The sequence below is a fragment of the Electrophorus electricus genome, chromosome 1 (genome assembly GCF_041902795.1).
Source record: "Electrophorus electricus isolate QZ-2024a chromosome 1, ASM4190279v1, whole genome shotgun sequence".
In the NCBI taxonomy this organism is placed as follows: domain Eukaryota; kingdom Metazoa; phylum Chordata; class Actinopteri; order Gymnotiformes; family Gymnotidae; genus Electrophorus; species Electrophorus electricus.
The window spans coordinates 787501-797500 of NC_137497.1; the positions used below are offsets into that span (position 1 = coordinate 787501).

At 44.4% G+C, this 10000-nt stretch overlaps 1 protein-coding gene across 3 annotated transcripts in view; it reads right to left on the bottom strand.

Annotated features, from left to right (window-relative positions):
* Positions 1–10000, bottom strand: part of spef2 (sperm flagellar and cilia associated 2) — a 36299-nt gene that overhangs the window by 13380 nt on the left and 12919 nt on the right. For all 3 annotated transcript variants that reach the window (XR_014125140.1, XM_081719846.1, XM_081720294.1), the window contains exons 11-19: positions 8779–8998; positions 8435–8517; positions 7567–7705; positions 7397–7455; positions 5680–5783; positions 4785–5056; positions 2610–2739; positions 1975–2129; positions 1755–1856 (exon numbers count right to left, since the gene is read on the bottom strand). Coding sequence is in view for 2 of the 3 variants with exons in the window: in XM_081719846.1 (XP_081575972.1) it covers positions 1755–1856; positions 1975–2129; positions 2610–2739; positions 4785–5056; positions 5680–5783; positions 7397–7455; positions 7567–7705; positions 8435–8517; positions 8779–8998 (1264 nt within the window). In the remaining variant the exon portion in view is untranslated. The remainder of the gene's footprint in view (positions 1–1754; positions 1857–1974; positions 2130–2609; positions 2740–4784; positions 5057–5679; positions 5784–7396; positions 7456–7566; positions 7706–8434; positions 8518–8778; positions 8999–10000) is intronic.

The following is a 10000-nucleotide window of genomic DNA, read 5'->3' on the forward strand; positions in this document are numbered from 1 at the left end:
ACGCAGACTGAAGACCCATCTCTTTGCGGATTATTTAAATGACCACTGATCCTGCTTCTATGTTGACTAAGTAAAACTCTAGTACTTATTGTTGGGTATTGGATATTGCACTGATGTTGACTGCTCCTATGTTGACTAACTCTAGTACTTATTGTTTATTGCACTGACTGTTGTCTGTTATAGAGCTTATATGTATTTTGCACTTCTAGTCATCAGCATTGATTCCTGTATTCTACAGTATTCTAGTCCATTGGTATGTTGGACTCTAACCTATTGTACTGTACTATGATATTCTATGAGGAAACGACAAAGCACTTTTGTAAGTCACTCTGGATAAGAGCCTCTGGTAAATGCCGTAAAACGTAAATGTTATAACAGTACTCTCAAGGTAGACAGTGGGGGTGTATAACAATACTCTCACAATAGATAGCTGGGGGGTGTATAACAATACTCACAATAGACAGGTGGGGGTGTATAACAATACTCTCACAATAGACAGGTTGGGGTGTATAACAATACTCTCACAATAGACAGGTTGGGGTGTATAACACTACTCTCACAATAGACAAGTGGGGGTGTATAACAATACTTTCACAATAGTCAGATGGGGGTGTATAACAATACTTTCACAATAGACAGGTGTTATTACAATATAACAACAGAGCTGAACTACTGTTCTTGCTGAATGCTGTGTTCACCTGAGTGGTCTGACCCTGACCTTGACCTTGAGGGCTAGCACTGGATTGGTAACTGTGGCCCTTTGGATTGATCAGTTCTGGCTTTAACTGTCATGGTCTCTGAATGACTGATGGCAGTGAATAGTTATAGTCTGGTGTACTAGTCTAATCCCTACTGCATTACAGTGGGTTAGTTATAGTCTGTTGTACCAGTCTAATCCTGACTGCATTACAGTGGATTAGTTATAGTCTGGTATACTAGTCTAATCCTGACTACATAAGAGTGGGTTAGTTATAGTCTGGTGTACTAGTCTAATCCTGACTGCATTACAGTGAGTTAGCTATAGTTTGACTGCATTACAGTGAGTTAGTTATAGCCTGGTATACTAGTCTAATCTTGACTGCATTACGGTGAGTTAGTTACAGTCTGGCATACTAGTCTAATCTTGACTGCATTACAGTGAGTTAGCTATAGTTTGACTGCATTACAGTGAATTAGTTATAGTCTGGCATGCTAGTCTAATCTTGACTGCATTACAGTGGGTTAGTTATAGTCTGGTGTAATAGTCTAATCTTGACTGCATTAGCGTGAGTTAGTTATAGTCTGGTATACTAGTCTAATCTTGACTGCATTACAGTGGGTTAGTTATAGTCTGGCATACTAGTCTAATCTTGACTGCATTACAGTGAGTTAGCTATAGTTTGACTGCATTACAGTGAGTTAGTTATAGTCTGGTGTACTAGTCTAATCTTGACTGCATTACAGTGGGTTAATTATAGTCTGACTGCATTACAATGAGTTAGTTATAGTCCATCATACTAGTCTAATCCTAACTGCATTACACTGATTGAGTTATAGTCTGGTATACTAGTCTAATCCTGACTGCATTACAGTGAGTTAGCTATAGTTTAACTGCATTACAGTGACTCCAGCACAGAAATAGACATACTGGCCATTGTACTGGTTATACTGGTTCAGGTGTTTCTTTCCAAGCTCAAGCTCTCCCCGTCCTACACAGCGGGTGGGACGTGCCGTGGCTCGGCTGCTGGGCTTTGTGTGTAAAGTCTGAAGCTGACCTTTAGCAGAGCAGGGGCTGGATTTGGATGCTATTTCCTGAGGGGCAGCCAGGGAGGCAGAGTCATCGGTGACCTCTACATTGTCTTCTGTGTCTGTATGACCTGCAAGATTCATTTATATATTCATTGTTTATGACCATCACTGCTTATCAGCAATCAGTTCAGAGGGGATTTCCCTTAGGGATACGTGAAGTCGTATAAAATCTTCAAACAGAGAGACCTTGTTCTGCAGCTACCATGTTCTTGAACAGAACATTCTCCACATTGCTGAAGAGGGTGTCCTCATCCACCTCGGCAGTCACTTTCACCAAGATTCTCTGTTTCTCTCCAAACCACTTCTCCAGTTTGGGCCAGGTGTCCTGGAAGCCCATAACCCTAGGAATTGAACAGGGATGAGAGAACGCTCTTTCTGTGGCAATCACACAGTCATTTTCATAGATTTAGCACAACACAATGGAAAACAATATCAAGGTCTCTGCACAATAGCCATAAAATATAAAGCATCTTGGACACATTAGAAAGCAATGGATGACCCTAGACCTAGAGATAGAAGCCCGCTTCATGCATCACAGTGGACTATAGGTAGATCTGCAGAGTGTTGTAGCCAGTCTAATTCATTTCAGTTCAGATAGCAATACTCTTTTTCAATTAATAAAATACTTAGAGATAAATAACAAATAGAAAGCAGTATTTACTGTGACTAATGTGGTGAAGAAGTGTTTGAGGTTTGTATGTTAGACAGCAAAATTCCTATATTTGTGTTATGGTACCAACTGATGCAAGCCCAAACTATAAGGAGATCATTTTCCTTAATGCATGTGAGTACTACTGATAAACGCTCCTGAAATTCCATACCTGTGTTGGATCTGTCTCTGCTCTAGGCTCTGCTCTCCAGCAGGGGCAACTCTCAGCTGCGTGTGTCTAGGAGTAGCTGCATTCTCTTGTGATCCACTGCTGTGGTCAGCAGTAGCAGTGATTTCATGGTCTGTTGGGAACAGATCAGCATAACCCCTGGCAACAGCGTTCAGGCCTTACGTTGTGCATTCATCAGGTCTATATATGAGTATTCATCAGGTCTGTATGTCAGTATTCATCAGATCTATATGTGTGCATTCATCAGGTCTATATGTGAGTATTCATCAAGTCTATATGTGCATATTCATCTGATCTTTATGTGAGTATTCATCAGATCTATATGTGTGCATTCATCAGGTCTATATGTGAGTATTCATCAGGTCTATATGTGTGTATTCATCCGATCTTTATGTGAGTATTCATCAGATCTATATGCGAGTATTCATCAGGTCTGTATGTCAGTATTCATCTGATCTTTATGTGTGCATTCATCAGGTCTATATGTGAGTATTCATTAGGTCTATATGTGAGTATTGATCAGGTCTATATGTGTGCATTCATCAGGTTTATATGTGTGCATTCATCAGATCTTTATGTATGCAGTAATCAGGTCTCTGTGAGCATTCATCAGGTCTATATATGTGTATTCATCAGGTCTTTATGTGTGCATTCATCAGATCTATATGTGTGCATTCATCAGGTCTATATATGTGTATTCATCAGGTGTTTATGTGTGCATTGGATGAATGGATGAAGGGTGTTCTATAATGGTGCAGTACTATTGGATGAAGGGTGTTCTATAATGGTGCAGTACTATTGGATGAAGGGTGTTCTATAATGTGCAGTACTAATGGTTGAAGGGTGTTCTATAATGTGCAGTACTAATGGATGAAGGGTGTTCTATAATGGTAAAATACTAATGGATGAAGGGTGTTCTATAATGGTGCAGTACTAAAGGATGAAGGGTGTTCTATAATGTGCAGTACTAATGGATGAAGGGTGTTCTATAATGGTGCAGTACTAAAGGATGAAGGGTGTTCTATAATGTGCAGTACTAATGGATGAAGGGTGTTCTATAATGGTAAAGTACTAATGGATGAAGGGTGTACTATAATGGTGCAGTACAGATGGATGAAGGGTGTTCTATAATGGTAAAATACTAATGGTTGAAGGGTGTTCTATAATGGTGCAGTACTAATGGATGAAGGGTGTTCTATAATGGTGCAGTACTAATGGATGAAGGGTGTTCTATAATGGTGCAGTACTAATGGATGAAGGGTGTTCTATAATGGTAAAATACTAATGGTTGAAGGGTGTTCTATAATGGTGCAGTACTAATGGATGAAGGGTGTTCTATAATGGTGCAGTACTAATGGATGAAGAGTGTTCTATAATGGTGCAGTACTAATGGATGAAGGGTGTTCTATAATGTGCAATACTAATGGTTGAAGGGTGTTCTATAATGTGCAGTACTAATGGATGAAGGGTGTTCTATAATGGTTAGGTACTAATGGATGAAGGGTGTTCTATAATGGTAAACTACTAATGGTTGAAGGGTGTTCTATAATGGTGCAGTACTAATGGATGAAGGGTGTTCTATAATGGTGCAGTACTAATGGATGAAGGGTGTTCTATAAGGGTGCAGTACTAATGGATGAAGGGTGTTCTATAATGGTAAAATACTAATGGTTGAAGGGTGTTCTATAATGGTGCAGTACTAATGGATGAAGGGTGTTCTATAATGGTGCAGTACTAATGGATGAAGGGTGTTCTATAATGGTGCAGTACTAATGGATGAAGAGTGTTCTATAATGGTGCAGTACTAATGGATGAAGGGTGTTCTATAATGTGCAATACTAATGGTTGAAGGGTGTTCTATAATGTGCAATACTAATGGATGAAGGGTGTTCTATAATGGTGCAGTACTAATGGATGAAGGGTGTTCTATAATGGTGCAGTACTAATGGATGAAGGGTGTTCTATAATGGTGCAGTACTAATGGATGAAGTGTTCTATAATGGTGCAGTACTAATGGATGAAGGGTGTTCTATAATGTGCAATACTAATGGTTGAAGGGTGTTCTATAATGTGCAGTACTGATGGATGAAGGGTGTTCTATAATGTGCAGTACTGATGGATGAACGGTGTTCTATAATGGTAAGGGATGTAAAGTACCAATGTTTGTGCTCTCACGGTTGGACTGGGTGGCACGGTCCATCACCTGCTCGTCAGTCAAGTCCAGCAGCACCACCAGATCCAGCACCGGGGAGGGAGGGGGAGGGGCTTTGGGGGCCCTCCTGTCCTCTGCCAGGTTATGTGTTCTGCCCCACCCCTTCTTGTTGGCCTGGTCTGGGTCAGCTCCGCCCAGGGCCTTCTCAAGCAGCCGGGCCTGAGAGATGTCCACGGGGAAACCATCCAGAACCCATCCCTGGCCTGAGGGAACCTGCCTGCAGCACAAAGCAGGGGGCACTAGTGAGTTCAGAATGCATGAACCACAGCATGCTATGGTTGTATACTAAATTATACAGTATAATGTATAACATGTACAGCTTCAGGTGTACTTTGCAAGTGAATGAGGAACGTGTGCAGGTGTATGGGGTAGGTGTGCAGGTTTATGGGATAGATGTTCAGGTGTATGGAATAGGTGTGCAGGTATGCGGTAGGTGTATGGAATAGGTGTGCAGGTATGCGGTAGGTGTATGGGGTAGGTGTGCAGGTATATGGGGTAGGTGGATGGGGTAGGTGGTAGAGGAAGGTGTGCCGGTGGGTGGGTAGGTGGATGGGGTAGGTGTACGAGGTAGGTGGATGGGGTAGGTGGATCTGATAGGTGGATAGGGTAGGTGTATGGGGTAGGTGGATGGAGTAGGTGGATCTGATAGGTGGATGGGGTAGGTGTACAGGTTTATAGGGAAGGTGGATGGGGTAGGTGTACAGGTGTATGGGGTAGGTGGATGGGGTAGGTGTACAGGTGTATGGGGTAGGTGGATGGGGTAGGTGTACAGGTATATGGGGTAGATGTACAGGTGTATAGAGTAGGTTGATGGGGTAGGTGGATGGGGCAGGCATTTACCTGATGGCATCTGTGAAGATGTCTATGAGCAGCTCATTGGGAACAGCTCTGCCGCTCCTGAGGGCCTTCTCCACCCCTGCACCATACTGCGCTTGCAAGGACAGCTGCACACACACACACACACACACACACTCATGGTAGGTACAAAGACAGCTGTACACACAACAGCACCAAACATCATACACACACACACACACACACACACACACACTCACGGTGGGTACAAAGACAGCTGCACACAAAACAGCACCAAACATCATACACACACACACACACACACACACACACACACACTCATGGTGGGTTTAAGTGTGCAAGTGTGTGTGTTTATATGTGTACCTGTCATCGAGTTGACATCTGAACTTGTGGGTGATGCAAACCTCTTTTTATTTATATGCTCACACAGGTTAAAAGATCTGCTCACAACTATGAGCCTCACTGGTTAGCTCCATCACTGCATGGGAATGTGACACTATAGCACTACAGGACACCCAAGCTGAATAGCAACACACCTTGAGGAGCATAGTGATGCAGAGCCAGGAACTAAATGCAGAATGACATAATAGACTGCCGGGGAAATCGAAGCAGAATGGTGTAAATTACAGCCTAAAGTTGTAATGTTGCAAGAATGTCTTCAGAAATCTTTTGGTTTAAAAAAGAGATCTGTAATTGCTGGGACCACACAGTGGCATTGGTGTTTCTCCTGTAGTTGGGTCTACCATAACACTTTCTGATGTTCCAGTAGCTGGTTCTATCATAATGGTTCCTGATAACACTTTCTGATGTTCCAGTAGCTGGTTCTATCATAATGGTTCCTGATAGCACTTTCTGATGTTCCAGTAGCTGGTTCTATCATAATGGTTCCTGATAGCACTTTCTGATGTTCCAGTAGCTGGTTCCATCATAATAGTTCCTGATAACACTTTCTAATGTTCCAGTAGCTGGTTCTATCATAATGGTTCCTGATAGCACTTTCTGCTGTTCTGGAGCCCACACCCCCCAGTGCCCTCCTCAGACGACACTCTTTCATTACCCCTCGATCCAGAAGCAAAATATGCCTCACTCTGTTCACTCTGCCCCACTCCCACAGGACCACCATATTGTAGGTCATGCAGATCTCATTTCACTATTCTGGAACATTCTATTAGCTCATAAAGAACTTATTTCTTCATCTTTCTGGAACACTGTTCAGGGTAAGATGAACCTTAATGTGTATGTATATGTGATGATGGACACAGGGGCTTCCTCTCTGCTGTGTACCGAAACCTCATCCATCAGTCCCTCAGCCTGGTTCAAAGACATGGACAGCTCCACAGCTTCACCATACTGATGGGATTGGCCATCTGTCCCTCAAGCATCATGTGGTTGACCTCTGGCTTTATGGGCAGATGTTTCTACCCTCACTGCATCATCCTTTCCCTCTTATACTTGATTTAAGTGTAATTCACAAGTCTGAACCTTGAAACAAGGTGCCTGGTGATTAATATTCTCCCAGATTATACAGTCACTGGCAACATGAATCTCCATAACTTGCCTCCTGTCATGTTGCCCATATGTGAGACAGCTCCAATTAGATGATCAGATTACAGTGTTGGTTATATCTCTTTTGTGTAATGTGTATAATGTCTGTTTATGTTATGTAAATGTCTTTGAATGTGCAGTCTGAGTCTTTTTATATTGTGTGTGTGTTGTATCTCATTATGTTATGTATGTTTACTTTAGATTTGCTGTCTTTTTTCTGCAGGTCTCCTGGCTGTGAGTCTGTGATGACTGGCTCTGGCAGAAGATCAGACGTACAGGACTTGTCAGCCATAACAGAACGCTGAGGAGATGGGTCTCATCACACTTATTCATATGGGCTAATACAGGGAAGGAAGACACAAACACCTAAGTCTGGGGCAGAAGGCAATTCTTCTGGAGCAGAAGGGGCAGAAGGGGATTCCTTGGAGTCTGGAGCAGACAGTGTGCACTTGGCCTCTCCCTGCTCAGCATCTTGCAGAGGGGAGCCACAGCGTTCAGCACTTTTCTGGAGTACATAGGGAAGTGTCATACAGAGCAGCTCCAAAACGCAGCTCCAACACACCTCTTAAAGCAGACAGTTCAAAAGACAACTCAAAGAGGCAGATCAAAAGGCTTAAACAGCCCAGACAACTCAAACAGGAGCTCAAACAGGCAGCTATTTAGGGAGCTCAGACATATCAAAAAGACATCTTAAAGTCAGTTTAAGACCTCACGCTCAGTGTGTTATTAAAGGTCATCAGCAGTGCAGACCTCAGGCCTGTAGTGTGGTATTTATGGTAGTCAGTAGTGCAGACCTCAGGCCTGTAGTGTGGTATTTATGGTAGTCAGTAGTGCAGACCTCAGGCCTGTAGTGTGGTATTTATGGTAGTCAGTAGTGCAGACCTCAGGCCTGTAGTGTGTTATTAATGGTAGTCAGTAGTGCAGACCTCAGGCCTGTAGTGTGGTATTTATGGTAGTCAGTAGTGCAGACCTCAGGCCTGTAGTGTGTTATTAATGGTAGTCAGTAGTGCAGACCTCAGGCCTGTAGTGTGTTATTAATGGTAGTCATTAATGTAGACCTCAGGCCTGTAGTGTGGTATTTATGGTAGTCAGTAGTGCAGACCTCAGGCCTGTAGTGTGGTATTTATGGTAGTCAGTAGTGCAGACCTCAGGCCTGTAGTGTGGTATTTATGGTAGTCAGTAGTGCAGACCTCAGGCCTGTAGTGTGGTATTTATGGTAGTCAGTAGTGCAGACCTCATTCTGCTTGTCTCCAGCCTGGTGAGCCTCCAGTGCCTCCTGGATCAGCCTGTCAGCCGACAGCACATAGATTCCATGCACTGCAGACCAAAACATTAAACACACACACACACCCTCTGATCCTTCTGAGGCAGCGGGTCTTGCCGGTGAAGGGTTTCCCCAGCACACAGGCTCGGAGGTGTGTGGTGTGTGTGTGTGTGTGTGTGTGTGTGTGTGTGTTACCCTCTGTGATCCTTCTGAGGCAGCGGGTCTTGCCGGTGAAGGGTTTCCCCAGCACACAGGCTCGGAGGTGTGTGGTGTGTGTGTGTGTGTGTGTGTGTGTGTGTGTGTGTGTGTGTTACCCTCTGTGATCCTTCTGAGGCAGCGGGTCTTGCCGGTGAAGGGTTTCCCCAGCACACAGGCTCGGAGCGTGAAGTGGGGGAAAGCGGGTGGAGGGTCACTTGGTTCGGGCGGATTCACCATGTTCCGCAGGCGGGTCACGATATGACCCAGGATATCACTGCTGGAGGGAGGAGCTTTGCACTCTACTTCTTCAGGCCACGCCCATTCACCTGTCATACTCTGCAACACACACACAAATGCACACCACAGACACACACACACATACATATATTGAATTTTTCCAAACACATGATGCATTATTTTCGCTTGTTCCAGCAAATAATAAAGAATTGAAAGCACACAGTAAACATGAGTGAGCTGTAGTGTTACATATCATGTGTGTGTGTGTGTGTGTGTGTGTGTGTGTGTCTGTGTGTGTGTGGGTGTGAGATAATACCGTGTTAGTCCTCCACACACACTAACCGTATCAGACCTTCACACACACTAACCGTGTCAGACCTCCACACACACTAACCATGTTATCCACCCACACACACTAACCGTGTCAGACCTCCACACACACTAACCGTGTTATGCCCCCCACACACTAACCGTGTCAGACCTCCACACACACTAACCGTGTCAGACCTCCACACACACTAACCGTGTTATGCCCCCCACACACACTAACCGTGTCAGACCTCCACACACACTAACCGTGTCAGACCTCCACACACACTAACCGTGTCAGACCTTCACACACACTAACCGTGTCAGACCTCCACACACACTAACCATGTTATCCACCCACACACACTAACCGTGTCAGACCTCCACACACACTAACCGTGTCAGACCTCCACACACACTAACCGTGTTATGCCCCCCACACACTAACCGTGTCAGACCTCCACACACACTAACCGTGTTATGCCCCCCACACACACTAACCGTGTCAGACCTCCACACACACTAACCGTGTCAGACCTCCACACACACTAACCATGTTATCCACCCACACACACTAACCGTGTCAGACCTCCACACACACTAACCGTGTCAGACCTCCACACACACTAACCGTGTCAGACCCCCACACACACTAACCGTGTTATGCCCCCCACACACTAACCGTGTCAGACCTCCACACACACTAACCGTGTCAGACCTCCACACACACTAACCGTGTCAGACCCCCACACACACTAACCGTGTCAGACCTCCACACACACTAACCGTGTC